The 15,453-nt window shown below is 38.9% G+C and overlaps 1 protein-coding gene across 12 annotated transcripts in view; it reads right to left on the bottom strand.

The window, feature by feature from the left end:
- The window catches only part of PHKA1 (phosphorylase kinase regulatory subunit alpha 1), a 114,285-nt gene that overhangs the window by 73,676 nt on the left and 25,156 nt on the right, over positions 1-15,453 (bottom strand). For all 12 annotated transcript variants that reach the window (XM_084788800.1, XM_084788804.1, XM_084788806.1 and 9 more), the window contains 5 exons: positions 12,363-12,443; positions 8,939-9,037; positions 7,101-7,247; positions 6,054-6,107; positions 4,858-4,980 (listed from right to left, as the gene is read on the bottom strand). In XM_084788800.1, the coding sequence (XP_084644926.1) occupies positions 4,858-4,980; positions 6,054-6,107; positions 7,101-7,247; positions 8,939-9,037; positions 12,363-12,443 (504 nt within the window). The remainder of the gene's footprint in view (positions 1-4,857; positions 4,981-6,053; positions 6,108-7,100; positions 7,248-8,938; positions 9,038-12,362; positions 12,444-15,453) is intronic.

Below are 15,453 nucleotides of genomic sequence, written 5' to 3'. Positions count from 1 at the left end.
GTGGGTGGTGCCATCTCCCAGCTGGTGGCCCTGGGGAAAGAAAGGTCTTTCTAACAGGCTCAAGCACTGCAACATGGTGCTGGCTGGTCCTTCCTTCCCCCTCTCCCTCTCTCTTGCTAAACTGTTAGATTACATTCCTAAAGCTATCCCCCAACGTCCATTCCTTTACTTGACCACTGACTCATTCCTGAGACTGATTGATCACCAAGGTCCAACTATCAAAACATCAAGGTCAAGCAACCAAAAATCATTATTTGGCTAGACTGGTTAACATGTCCAACCAGGATGTACCAACTCATCCTAACACAGTCTCCCCTCCCCCCTTTTCTCTTTAAAAACCACTTCTGCAGAAACACTGCTCCTTTGTACAGAGAATTTGGTGGCTGGGTGTGTTCTGTTCCAACTCCAAGGCCCCTTACTTATACTGGTTCTATGAGAAAACAGGCTGAGCAAGCCACAAGAAACAAGCCCAGTAGGCAGTTCTTCTCTATGGTGTCTGCGTCAGCTCCTGCCTCCGGGTTCCTGCTGGGTTTAAGTTCCTGCCTTGGCTTCCCTCAATGGACTGTGATTCAGGATATGTAAGTCAAATGACCCCTTCCTTACCAAGTTGCATTTGGTCATGGTGTTTTGTCACAGCAGTAGAAATCCTAACTAAGGCAGGTACTCATTAAATGTTATAGATCAAGTATTACACAACTTTTGTATATTTTAATGCATTTAATGTTAATTTTCTTCCTAGTAGGTATGTGTAATTAATTGAAGTCCTTTAACATGGGGATTAGGTTCAAAGAGGTTCAAACTTGCAGTTTTAAATAAGCACTAAGTTTACTAAGAATTTTTAAATTAAAATTTATAATGATACCTTCTTATTTCTTATGTGCATTGGTGTTTTACTTGTGTGAGGGTGCCAGAAACCCTGCAATTGGAGTTACAGACAGTTGTGAGCTGCCATGTTGGTACTGGAACTGAATCAGTGCTCTTAACCTCTGAGCCATCTCTCCAGCCCCCTGACTTTTTTAAAAAAAATTTTTTTAAAGAGTCTATCAACTTGAGAGTAAGTGGATGAGGCTTGAGGGCAGGAAGCTGGGAGGGTCTGGTGGGAGAAAATGAAGGGGAAAGGTGATGCAATTCTATTCCAATTAAAAAATATATTTTAAATGATTTTTGGGGGGGTTGTTTCTTTGCTTGCTTTTGTTTTGTTTTCAAAAAAGGATCTCATTGTGTAGCTCTAGCTGTTATGGGACTCACTATATAAACAAGGCTGGCCACACAGAAGATGGAACTTACAGAGAGATCCATCTGCTTCTGCCTCCCATGTGCTAGGATTAAAGGTGTCTGCACTGTGTGGCAAAAATTATTGTTAAAAATTTATATATGCATATGTGTCTGTGTGTGAGTATATGAATGTGTGTGCTGGTACCCTTGGAGGTCAGAGGTGTCAGATCCTCTGAAGCTGGAGTTGTAACTCCTATAAGTGCTTGTGAACCACATGGCAAGCATGTTGAGAATCACTCGGGTCTTCTGGAAGATCATTTGTGCTTTTAATCACTGAGCCATCTTGCCATTCCTTAACTTGGCTTTTATTTCATTTAAGTTTTATTTTTACATATGTGTATACTCAGCTCTCTGTGTCTTTGCATGTATGTGCACACAAGCACATGTGTGTGCGTGTGCCTGCAGAGGCCAAAAGAGTGCCTAGCATCCCCTGAAACTGGACTTACAGGTAGTTGTGAGCTATCTGACGTGGGTGCTGGGATCTAAACTTTGGTCTTCTGCAAATGTTTTTAACCACTGAGAAACCTCTCCAGCTCATCGACTAGGCTTTTAAAACTGCATTTTTATTAATTACTTTTTAATTATTTTATTTATTATTCACTTTATATCTTGGTCATAGCCCTGTCCCTCCTCACATCCCAGTCCCCCCTTCCCTATTCCTCAGAAAGGGGGAACCCCCTTCCTATCCACCTCATTCAATTACTATATAAAATAATGGATTTTATTATGATATTTTCATACATGCATATCATTGTACTTTGCCCATACATACCTTCCCATTACCCTTGTCATCTCTCCTCTCTAGATTCAGTGGCTGTTATGGCCAGGTTTGTTATATACTTAACAATCTGCTGAAATATATCAATACATAAACTATAAAAAAGAGATGAGTCAGGATGCAGCTCAGTGGGCCTAGCATATACATATACAAGGCCTTGGGCTCATAAGAAGTAAAAAGAGACACAATAAAACTATAATTTAGGAAGAAAGCTTTGCCCACAAATTTGTTCAAATGTGCTTAATAGATTAGATTAGGGTAAAATTTGAGTATTGTGGAAGGGTCTTTGCAGGCTTTACAGCAGCTAAAAATAAATGACAGGGTGAGGTAAGAATGAAACTTGGATCTGCTCAAGTTTGGTGCTGGGGCAGGACTTCTAGACTTTGTCCCAGATCATTTTAATTTAGCCATATTTAGGCACAGTCCAATTTTATAAAAAAAGTATTTGGGTAAAGATGAACTCATTCTCGTGAGTACAACAAAGCTTAAGACATGTTTACATTGAAGTTCTTTACAAAGTACATGTGGCTTTGTTTGTAAGATAGGTTCTTGTTGACTTCAGAAACAGCGCTCAAAGACCTAAGGAGGATGACTGAGGTAAACAGAATGCCTGCTCCAAAGACAACATAGAAGTCACTTAGGCTGTTGTAAAGTACAAATGGCACAAGGTCTTATGGGTTTGGAAAAACAAACAATCTTCTGTGTGATATGGGCAGAGCCTGACTCAACAGGTAGAAAAGGATTGCCAGGTTGTAAACTACTCCCCCTCCCCAGCATTCCAGGAGAACAGCTAAGTATCTTCTCCCATTGAAGACAGCAACTATGTGTTTAACTTTTTCTGGCTTCTCCAGTGCTTATCTACGTGCACAAGGACCTTTTTGCCCTCTACAGAGTATAACGTAAATTTCATGTTCGCTTATGTGCAATTTCTTCCTGAGAACATGTCTGTTGAACTAAGCTGTCTACACTACACAGACACACACATCCCTAAGAAGGCCAAGGACCCATACCAGTCCACATCTTGTTGCACTGTTAGGATCTTTCTTAAACACATCCTCACTAATAAGCTACAAGCCCCTGACAGCTTCCCTGGTTGCAAGCTGTATACCTTCCTGTCTCTTTAACTGCCCCTTTCTTTGCAGCCCATTCTAATGCTTTACCTCTCCATTTTGTGTTTTCTCTCTCTGATTTCTATCTTTTTTAAAAAAGATTTATTTTATTATTATGTATACAGTGTTGTCTGCTTGTTTACCTGCAGGCCAGAAGAGGGCACCAGATCTCATTATAGATGGTTGTGAGCCACCATGTGGTTGCTGGGAATTGAACTCAGGACCTTTGGAAGAGCAGGTGGTGCTCTTAACCTCTGAGCCATCTCGCCAGCCCCTGATTTCTATCTTTTATTTTATTTCTCTTTTGTTTTCTTTCGCTTACATACAGACTATTTGGAAGATGTGCCAACCAGGTGAACTAGTAGGAAGAAGGTCCAACACTTCTACAGGCAAAATTCAAGCTGTTTTCAAGGTAAAACTATCAGACCTATTGTGGCACTTATGTATTTGAACATTTAACATGTAGGAAGCTACACCATTTATTTTCTTTAATTAGGTTCCTATCATTTTGTCATGTACAAATATTTATTTATTTATTTATTTATTTATTTACTGAGACAGGCTCTTACTATTTAGTCTTGGTTGGCCTAGAACTCACTATATAGAGAAGGCTATCCTCAAACTTAGAGAAACCTACCGGCCTCTTTCTCCTCATTTCTGAGATTAAAGGTGTACACCACTACACTTAGCCATAGAAACATTTTTAGTGCTGTGTTCCTCACCCCATTTTCCCATTTGGTAGTTTTAAAATTTCTTGAATATGTACTGTATGGTAATTTTTAAAAGAAATGATGTTTCATTATAGTGGAACAGTATTTTATTTTGGAACTATATTTTAAACTTACAACATATATTTATTTGTGGACGCTCAAAAAAATTTAGAAATATCTTTTTAAAAGATTTATTTGTTTTTTTTTTCAAGACAGGGTTTCTCTGTGTAGTCTTGGTTGTCCTGGACTCGCTTTGTAGACCAGGCTGGCCTTGAACTCACAATGATCCACCTGCCTCTGCCTCCTGAGTGCTGGGATTATAGGCATGCGCCACCACACCCAGACAGATTTATTTATTTTTATTCTATGTGTATGAGCATTTTGCCTGAATGTATGTATATGAGTAACATGCATGCCTGCTACTCACAGAGGTCAGAAGAAGACTTTGGATCCCCAGGGGCAGGAGATACATACAAATGTTTGTGAGCTGCCATGTAGGTGCTGGGCATTGAACCCAGGTCCTCTGGACAAACAAGTGCTGTTAACCACTGAGCCATCTCTCTATCACTTGGGGATATCTTTTTTAGAAATATTTGTTGAGATGATCCTGCATGCCTTAGACCCTGAGCTCTGAGATTAGTGTGGGGTACAGTGTGATACTTCACTTCATGTATACACTGTGTGATGATGAAATTGGGGTAAACATTTTAACATCTTTATTAATAATTTTCCCTAATGAAAACATTTTTCTCACCTACAGAGACATTGAAACTGAAGAAGTTAGTGAAAACACTTGGATTACTCAATGGTTAGGATTGAAGAAAAACAAATCTGAGACTCCCAACTCTTAATTCACTACTATCAGCTATGAGCCTCTAGGAGACAACTCTGTCTCTTTCCATTTAGCCAGCCAGTACAGACACAGGCATTAACTGAAGGAAGATACAAGAGCAGCTTGCTGAGAGCTCTTCTCCCAGCTCATCACCTGTTCTGCGTTGCCACTGAAGACCCCATCGAGGATAAAGTATGTCCAGAACAATGGCCATTCGCACTCAATGTTTTCAAATAGCTTCAGCTCAGCTGGTTCATAGTAGAGACGATTGGGATCCTAGACAAAAATATAATAGACAAAGTCTGCCCTGGCACTCAGAGAGTAGATGCACATTCTTAGTTTAGTGGTATTACAATAGGAGTTTTACTGCAGACCGTTTGTTTCAAAGACAGCATCAGGAAGGCAGTAACCACATCCTCATACTCCCCTTCCTTAGCAGGTGCCCTATGAAGAAACTTCCAACGACTCATCCTAGGATAATAAGGTATCACAGAAGATATATGAAAACATGTTGCTACTTTTCTTGTTGCCATGATAAACCAATCTATGATTGGGAAGAAAGACATCCTCAAACATCTAGATGAATCAATCTCTCACCAACACTGACTCAAACACTAAGTACTAAAAGACATCTCAGCAGCAACAGCAGCAACGTCCTTTCAAGCAAGGAGTATAGTATAGGTTCCTCCGCAAAGCACTACTCAGGACTCAATATGGCCCTTTTAGTGTGGAGACTGAAGCTTTGGCTTTGTCAGGACAGAAACCAAAAGAGACTGCTCCCTGCCTCTTGCCATAATGTACTTGTACTACACCTTGAGAGTCTGTAGGCAAGAGGACTATCCATTATCAAGCGGGGACCTTTTCATTTTGTACTTAAAGAACTGTAAGCCCAAGTATACCCATTTTACAACTCACTTTGAGGTACTGTCACTGACAACAGAAAATGGACTGTGTCAGGAAATCAAAGAGATGTACTGATTGAAAGATGCCTTTTTTGTATTGATCAAATATTGAAAAGGGTTGGAGATTATGCAAATATTGTTTGTGCTTAAAATTCTGTCCACAGATTTTAGCATCCATCAGTAGGTCTTTCCTTAAACTAAACAAGTGAAAGGAAAGAAAAGAATGTCTTTCCTTTATTATATTTATTTTTGACACTTTACTGTTAATATATTTACCATCAATGTCAGAACTTGGTAGCAAAGCCCAACAAGTATAGCAAACATCACTTATTATTCCTTTTAATGATCTGTAAAAATTCCATCAGTGAGTTAACTGTTATCTCTGAATAAGGCTACAAAGAGTAAGGACAATTCTGCCTTATTTCCTCATGGTGAAAAGAAACATACCTCTTTTGGAGTTTTATATCCATCTCGTAGAAAACGACAGCAGCCATAACGACCCTGGGGACACAGAGAAAAAGGCCCTGAAGCTTGTACATCTGTATGACTCAAATGTCTATATGTATCAATCTCTCACCAACACACGGTACTCAAAAACAGCGCAGCAGCAGCAGCAGCAGCAGCAGCAGCAGCAGCAGCAGCAGCAGCAGCAGCAGCAATGTCCTTTCAAGCAAGAAGTATGTTATAGGTTCTACCCCAAAGCAGCATTCCTAGAAGCATTCCTCCATGGCTGTCCACCTTAGGCCAAGACTGCAGCGGGCTAATCACTGCACTGGTGGTCCTGGGTACTAAAAGAAAGCAGGCTGAGCAAGCCATGAGGAACAAGCCAGTAAGCAGCACTCCTTCATGGCCTCTGCATCAGCTCCTGCCTCCTGGTTCCTGTCCTGTTTGAGTTCCTGTCCTGACTTCCTTCAGTGATGAACAGTGCTGTTTCTCCTCCAACTTACTTTTGGCCATGGTGTTTCATCACACTAATAGAAACCCTAACTAAGACAGATGGGATTTTTTTTTTTTTACTTCTCCTTCTCCGTGCTAGGATTTTGTCTGGTTTGAACATGTGCAGGCCTTGTGTACGCTGTCGCAGTCTCTGTGAGTTCATGTGTGTATCAGACTCTATCTTGTCTGGATGGCAGTATTTTCTTTGAGTCATTCACCATCTCTGGCTCCTAAACGTTCTGTATCCTCTTCCATATAGATCCCTGACTTGGAGAAGAGGGCTTTGATGAAGACATCCAATTTAGGACTGAGTGCCACAAAGGCTCTAACTCTCTGCACCTTGTCCAGTTGTGGGTCTCTGTTTTCCAGAGTGGATGCACCATTCCTAACAGTCAGGACTGCAGAAGCTTTTGAGAGTTTTGTAGAAAAACTACTTACAAGAGTATAACTTTAGGAATGGAAAAGGTTCCTGGCATACGGTACACTCAAGGGCCCTGAAAGCCTTCATCTCCCTTTAAGCCCCAGCCCTAATGAGAGGAAAGGCACATGTGGACAGACCTGAAGCTTGGTGATGATCTCCTGTTTGGTGAGCTCCACCAAATGGCTATCCTCTACAGCAAAGGCTGGGAAAGAGATCACTGACAGCAGACTGGCATCAACTTCCTTGGATGTTGAAGCCCGGGGCAGTAGTGAATTCAGGATTGACTAAGAGAAATGTATCAAAATAGGGTTTATTACTAAATAGTTTGGTTAAAAAGTGAAACTAAGAGCTTTTGTTCCAAATGAATTATGTGGAACAAAAGCTTTCAGAAGAATAATTTAAACTTTATTAAATAGTGAGGCCCTAAAAACAGTAGCTTGCTTGGTATAGCATCCGTTTTCTTAATCCTGTCCTGAGTGCTTCGCCATCCTGATTGGAAAGAATCTTCTCCATAGATATGGGACACACACAGTCCTGTTGGTTCCCAGCATCTAGATGAGAAAAAACTGAGGCTAGAAAGATGATCAGTGATTAAGAGCACTGGCTGTTCTTCTGGAAAGCTGGGATATTTACGAGCATCCAGAACTCTAACACTCTTTTCTGGCTTCATGGGCACCAGGCATGAATATGATGCAGACTGACATATATTCTGGGAGAAAATCCATATACACAAAATAATAAAAAATTAAAATAGAAATTAATTTAAAATTTAAAATAATAAGATAAAATATAGCAGTTTAGCAGGGTACAGAAGGATAAGCTATGCCCCTGAGATATTTTCAAATTAATTTTCAGCCAGCATGGAAAACAATGGGCTTCTTTATATTTTCAAACATGCCTATCATTGCACTTTGCTCATATTTACACCCCATTCTTTTCCCTGGCCCCAAAGTAGTCCCACCAGCCTTCATCCTGTGCACAGAAAGACTCTTTTCTCCTTACATGACATACTTTAGCCACAGAAAACAGTTTCAAAATTAGAAATTTAACTTATATTCAGTAGGATATTATAGGATATAATCAGGGCTGGAAGAAAAGGAGAAATTTCAAATACCAGGGAAAATAAACATTCAATATAAGCATCAATCATAAAACTAAGGAAGAAATTTTACCACAATAACATCTTCAAATAGCTAATCCTAGAGACGACCTGATTAGAGACAAGAATATGTTTCAGAACCACTATCCAGGACACTTAACACAGATCATATCTTGTTCTCTTTTTATGCTTACAAAAAGTGATTCTTGGAAAAAGAAACCACAGCCCATCGATATTATAGTAGTAAATAACTGGACCTATTATGGTGGGTTCCTTTTACAATGTATACCGAGACAACAGGACCATTGAAGTTTCAGATGTCCAAGCCAGATCCCAGTGTCTTTCTTTTCCTGTTGCCTGTGGACCCAGATACAGAACTCTCAGCTCCTTCTCCAGCACCATGTCTGCCTGCACACACCACCATGCTTCCTGCCATGATACTAACAGACTAAATCTCTGAAACTGTAAATCAGTCCCAATTAAATGTTTTCCTTTATAAGAGTTGCTGTTATAACGTTGACTAAGGCAGCCATAATCTCTTATAGCTCATGCTATATCAGGTTTATCTCCCTATAGAATGCTTGGCAACGACATTTCTGATCACATTGTAATAACCACATGTTTGGTTGCTCTCTTTAAGCTAAAACCCATGCTAAGTCTGACTCTGGGCAAGAATAAAATTTGCTATGATATGGTCCATTCTTTCTTTTTGTTTGTTGTTTGAGACAGGGTTTCTCTGTGTTATCTTGGCCATCCTGGACTTGCTTTGTAGACCAGGCTGTCCTTGAACTCACAGCGATCCACCTGCCTCTGCCTCCTGAGTGCTGGGATTACAGGTGTGCGCCACTGCGCCTCGCTGCCTCATTATTTCTTTACCTGGCAGTGTTGGACTTCATCAGCTAGAACATGGATAACTGATTGTGGCCCACCTTTCACACCAAACAAGTCTAATTCATCCAGTGCTTCCAGGGCTGCCTGTAAGAAGCAATGGGAGAAAGGACAACGTCAGTGGCAGAACACATACTTAGCATATACAAGTCCCAGGGTTCAATCCCCAGAACTGAAAAAGAAAAGAAAGAAAATAAAATCAAGAATGATATTTTTCTTCCTAGTATCATATTAATATTTAATGATGTTACTTTTGAATATATTTAATGGAACAGAAAATAAATATTTTGTCATTTATTCTTTATTCCTAGGAGCTTGTGATTTTTACTTTGTCTCCCATACTGGTCAGGGAAAACTAGAATTGAGTTTGTGTCATTATCCAGTCTAGCATCATACTTTAAAAGGGTAATTTGGACATGGCTTATGAATTTATAGGAAACCATTCTTTCAGCAGGGAAGCTCCAACTATGCTGCTAGTACATAAGAAATGCTAAAAACTGACATAGTCGGACACTGTCTAAATAATATAAAATAAAACAAAACAGAAAAAGAAAGCTATGTGGCTGCAAAGTGATCCAGTCATTGTTAGGTGCTGCCTCACAGCTGAGCTTCTGGACTGAGGCAAATATCCTACAAAGATAATCTATTTGACTTTGAAACAAATGTTATTAATTGGCAATGCAAAGGGGGAATTCTCATGTTTTGAAACTATGCAATGTATTTTCATAGACTATAGTGATCCTACCGTGTAAGAGCTCCCCAAAGTCATGACTCATGTCTACCTGAATCTTTGAACCCCTTGATCATTCCTCCCACCCCCTTCCCTTTATCCTAGTCACCATCACTGGACTCTACTTCTAAGAAGTTGATTTTTAAGGGTTTAAACATAAGTGAAATCATGCTTTTAAAAGATAAAATTTTCCAAGTGTAGTGCCATGTGCTTCTCTGAGGCAGGAGGATTAGAAATTTGAAGCCACTCCGGGCTATATTGTGAGAGCCTATCTCAAGAGAAGTTTTAGAAATTATTAATTTCTTGCTTTTCTACATGTGTTTTCTGATCACAAAAGTAAGACTTACTTCAATGTTTTAAACAAAATTTATTTATTTTGTGTGCATTCAGTTGGGGAGCATGTTCATGGAGGTCAGAAGAAGCCAACGAGAGTTAATTCCTTATTCTACCATGCAGGTTCTGTGAATTGAGCTTAGATCATCAGGCTTGGTGTCAAGCACCTTTACATACTAAGCCAACTCATTAACCTGGTAATATTTTATTTACTATTACTATGTGAGTATGTATGCATGCATATGATTTGTATGTGTGTGTGTGTGTGTGTGTGTGTGTGTGTCACAGTGCATGTGTGAAGGACAAAAGACAAATTGATAATGGATTTTCTTTACCTTGATATGAGTTCTGATAACCAAACTCAGGTGGCTAAGCTTGGATGGCAAGCACTTTTACCCATGGAGCAACCCCACTCTTAATATTATTGATGTTTTCTGTTACTTTTTTTCACCTTTGGTTTTTTTTTCTTTAAAATTTTTAAATCTTTTTTTGCGTGTTTTGAGACATGGTGTCATGTGCTCAAGGCTAGCCTCAGACACATATAAAGCATAGAATGACTCTGATCTTCCTACCTCTGTATTATAAGTGGTGGAAACTCTGATCCCCCTGCCTCCGTATTCTGAATAGTGGGATTATTATCATGAACCATTGCTCTTAGCTATATCTTACTTTTTATAATTAATATAGAATATATGTTTTCCTTTTCATGAAAACTTTATCTTTGCATAGTATTCTCTAATACAGCTGTAGTAAAATATATTTGGCCATTTACCAATTGCTGTAAACCTAGTAATTCCATAGCCATCATGAAGTGAGTGTTAGAGGTACAGCTATATCAGTGATAGAGTATGTAGGCACAAGACTCCAGCCTTAAGACCAAACCAAACCAATCAACCAACAAAACTACTTTGTATTTTTTTTTTAAATCCTAGTGTCATAAAAGTCAAGAATTATGAAGTATTGCTCTAGACTGGCTGAACTAAAAAAGAAAAAAAGATGTTATGACAAATGTAACTTGCTACCCTGGTCTGGATACTGTATCACAAGGATTTTTATTTTATCATAAATGACATTATTGGGATAATTTTTAGAAATTGAGTAGGTCCTGTGGTATATATAATTACTTAGTTCCTGATTTTGATGATCATCCCATGGTTTCAAGAGAGTCTTGAGGAAATACATAATAAAGTGTTGAGTAGTAGCACTTCATCATTGTCGGAAGTGTGTACATTTTTAACTAGCTCAGAAAAAAATGTGTGTGTGTATGTGTATGTGTACAAGTGTGTATGCATATGAATGTGTAACCAGGAAGAGGAAAAGCTAAAGCAGATATTAATAAACCCTGCATGAATGATGTATGGAATTTTCCTAACATTCTTGAAGTTTTTCTTTAGTTTAAAATGATTTCAAAATAAAAAGGATAAGCAAGACAGAACTCAGCAGTAGAACAGTGGCCTAGAACTTTCTATGATGTTATTTGGGGTTGGCTGCATGTATCATAGTCTCACAATGGTTGCTGTTAAATTATTTCTTTACATAACTGCATATGCTTTCCTTGTATTTCTAATACATTTTGTTCTGTTTTAATTGAAACTACATTCCAAGCCATATTTTCTCATTATAGGGTGTGTCAAAACTCTATCATGACCCATTTGTTCTCTTTATTCCATGTAGTATTTTTGTTTTGAATTGTATTTAATTTCCTTTTGGTTTTTATACTTTACTTTTCCTAACTTTGTTTTAAACTTTCAGTATCTTTATGATATAAGAAGTATATAGTGTATTTACTTCTTTGTTTTTAAAAACCAATCTACATCTTTACTGTTCAGTAAGAGTGGATTAGCCATGCACACTTAGCATAATAATGTTTAAACTTACTCCTGCTGTCCTATTTGATACATTCTTACTGTATCAAGAAAAAATAAAAGCCAGTAGTAGAAAATAAAAGCCAAGTGTAAAGGTGATGATGATATGGGAGAGAGAAAAGACTGAAGGAGATGGAGGACTCAGACATGGGCGATCTGATACCAAGCTTGGTAGATTGGACTATTGTGGGGAAAAGAGTTTTCCTTGGCTTATGCAATGACAAAGACGGTGAATATAGTTTAAAACTTGTCATTGTAGGATATATAAACAGACATATGCTGCAAAAGCCATTTGATATCAAATTTGGAACTTACAAAAAAGTTTTTAATATTATATATTCATAGTTTCATGAAGGAATCTAAGTCTTGTCTGTGGTTTAAAGAACAGTTTGATGAGTAAACATGTATATTAAGAGTTTATCTATGACAGAGGTAAACCAAACTCCATTGACCAGACTTAGTAAAAATAAGTCAGAAAATGTACCTTGGCCATTCCAACTGAACTTGCATTCAATTCTGAGATCCCTTGGTTGGTCTTGTCTCCACGTTCCCATATCCCAAAGTCCTGGCATAAAATAATGAAGATACAATTAGAAAATAATAACCACTAACCATTCAGTAGATATATAATCCTTCAATAAAAACATCAATAGTAGCAAATTTTCTACATACACACTCACCGCCCCCCACATTAGCTATTAAGGAGCTGACAATGTCTTAAACTAAATTGATACCTCTAAAAAGTTGAGAGTCTCTTGGACACTTAATCAAGAAGCATAAGAAATAGAACTCGCATCATCTAGAAATACTTCTCAAGTTTTCCCCAAAGGAGACTCCCATAAAGCCTAGCACATGGAAGCTAAACAAGCAGCCAGTATTTTATGTCAAACATACATTCTTACCTTACTCTCTTAGTTCTGAAAATGTACAATATACAAATTATCTTCCTTAATCTTTACCTTTTACAGATGATGAAACTGACTTACAAAAAGACAATAAGTAACTCACCCCAGGTCATATAGCTGATAAATGACAGAATCAAGAGTAAATTCTAAGAAATTTCACTCCAAAGCCTACCCTTAGCCATAACTATAAATATCCCTTTGGTAATATAAAAATATTTAAAATTACTTTTAATATTTTCCATTTTTGAAATAACTTCAGAATTAAACAGAAATTGCAAAAATAGTATAATGAGTTCTTTAATACCTTTCACATAGTTTCGCCTAATATCAACATTGAATATAACCACACTAAAGTTGTTAAAGCTAAGAATTTAACTCAACTCAACTAACCAATTAAGTTAACTCTGGACTTCATATCTGTACCTCCTAAGAGTTGGGACTATAAGCACACAACTGCGCCTGACTACGTCTTTTATATACTACAAGATTGATTTTGTTCTCGCCATATCTCCTTAGTGACTTCTAATCAATAGTGGAGCCTCAAATCTTGTCTTTTGTGACCTTGACACTAACAACAACAACAACAACAAAACATTAAAAACCAAATACTTTGGTTAGCACTGGTTTACCTCCTACACCTCTCGGTTTTTTCGAGACAGGGTTTCTCTGTGTAGCCTTGGCTGTCCTGGACTCACTTTGTAGACCAGGCTGGCCTCGAACTCAGAGATCCGCCTGCCTCTGCCTCCAGAGTGCTGGGATTAAAGGTGTGTGCCACTGCTCCTGGCTTACTTTTTTACTTTTATTTAATAAATACTTTGAGACCCTGAAGAGGCCTATAGAGGACCCCAACAACATTCACTTTAGCTTGCTGATCCACCTGGGGCATAGTCAGCAGTGGTGAGCACATTGTCACAGATCCCCATCACCTGCCATCTGGAGGACACCTGTGGGGGGACCCAACAACATTCAGTGTAGAGCCCCCCTCTGCCTATTCCCTACCTGCTTGATCCACCTGGGACACAGCCAGCAGAGGTGAGCTGCACATTTTTCCAGACCCCCATCAACCACCATCCCAAAGAGATCTGTTGGGGGCACCCACTGACAACATTCAGCGCAGAGCCCTCTCCACCTATTCCATACCTGCCTGATTCACCTGGGGCACAGCCAGCAGAGCCAGCAGAGAGGCCAGTGGGACTCCAGGAACATTCAGTTCCACCTGAGGTACAGTTACTAGAGGTGAGCAGCGGGCTCTTCCCTGAACTCCATTGTAGGCCCAAGGCTCTGCCTGACTGTCTGAGGATTCCTGCATTGGGAACATTTAGCCAACATCAAGGACACAATCAACAAGAACCAGGGCAATATGGCCCTGCCCAGAGCCCATCTATCCTTCTATACTAAGCCCTGGATATATCAACACAGCTAAAGCACAGGAAGATGATCTTAAATCCAACCTTATAAAAATGATAAGGGACTTTAAAGAGGAAATTAACAAATCTCTAAAAGAAATACAGGAAAATATAATCAAGCAGATAGAAACCTTCAATGAAGAAATGAATGAATCCCTTAAAGAAATATAGGAAAAATACAATCAAACAACAAATAAATCCCTTAAAGAAATATAAGAAAACACAAACAGATGAAGGAAATGAATAAAACTGTTCAAAAGCCGAAAATTAAAGTAGAAGCAATAAAGAAAACACAAACTGAGGGAATCCCGGAGATGGCAAACCTAGGGGCGAGAACAGGAACAACAATAATCAAACTCTAAATCCACATAACAACAAAAAAAATAGTAAAAGCTGCAAGTGAAAAGGACCAAGGGACTTATAAAGGCAGACCCAACAGAATTACACCCAGCTTCTCATTAGAGAGTCTAGAAGCTAGAAGGGCCTGCAAAGATGTCTTGCAGTCTCTAAGAGACCACAGATGCCAACCTAGACTACTGTACCCAGCAAAAACCTCACTCACCATAGATGGAGAAAACAAGATATTCCAAGGCAAAACCAAATTTAAACAGTATCTATCCATAATTGCTGCCTACAGAAAATACTACAAGGAAAACTCCAAACCAAGGAGGTTGACTCCATCTAAGAAAACACAAGAAACAATTCCACAGTAGCAAAAACAAAAGAAGGGAAGCACATACAAATACTAACACCACCAAGATGAGAATAACAGGAACCAACAGTGATTGGTCATTCATATTTCTCAGTATCAATGGACCCAATTCCCTAGTAGAAAAGACACAGGCTAACAGAATGGATGCAAAAACAGCACCCATCATTCTTTTGTATACATGAAACACACCTCGGGCTGGAGAGATGGCTCAGAGGTTAAGAGCACTGCATGCTCTGCCAGAGGTCCTGAGTTCAATTCCTAGCAATGACACGGTGGCTCACAGCCATCTATAATGAGATCTGGTGCCCTCTTCAGGTATGCAGGTGTACATGCAGGCAGAACATTGTATACATAATAAATAAATCTTAAAAAAAAAAAAAAAGAAGCACACCTCAGCAATAAAGATAGGAATTACCTCAGAGTAAAGGGCTGGAAAAAAAAGTATTCCAAGCAAACAGACCCAAGAAGCAAACTGGAATGGACATTTTTTTTTTCAAGACAAGGTTTCTCTGTGTAGCCTTGACTGTCCTGGACTCATTTTGTAGACCAGGC

This window comes from Acomys minous, assembly GCF_964271855.1.
Source record: "Acomys minous genome assembly, chromosome: 7".
NCBI lineage: Eukaryota > Metazoa > Chordata > Mammalia > Rodentia > Muridae > Acomys > Acomys minous.
Note: the sequence above shows the minus strand (reverse complement) of the source record. Positions and strands in the feature narration are given on the sequence as shown.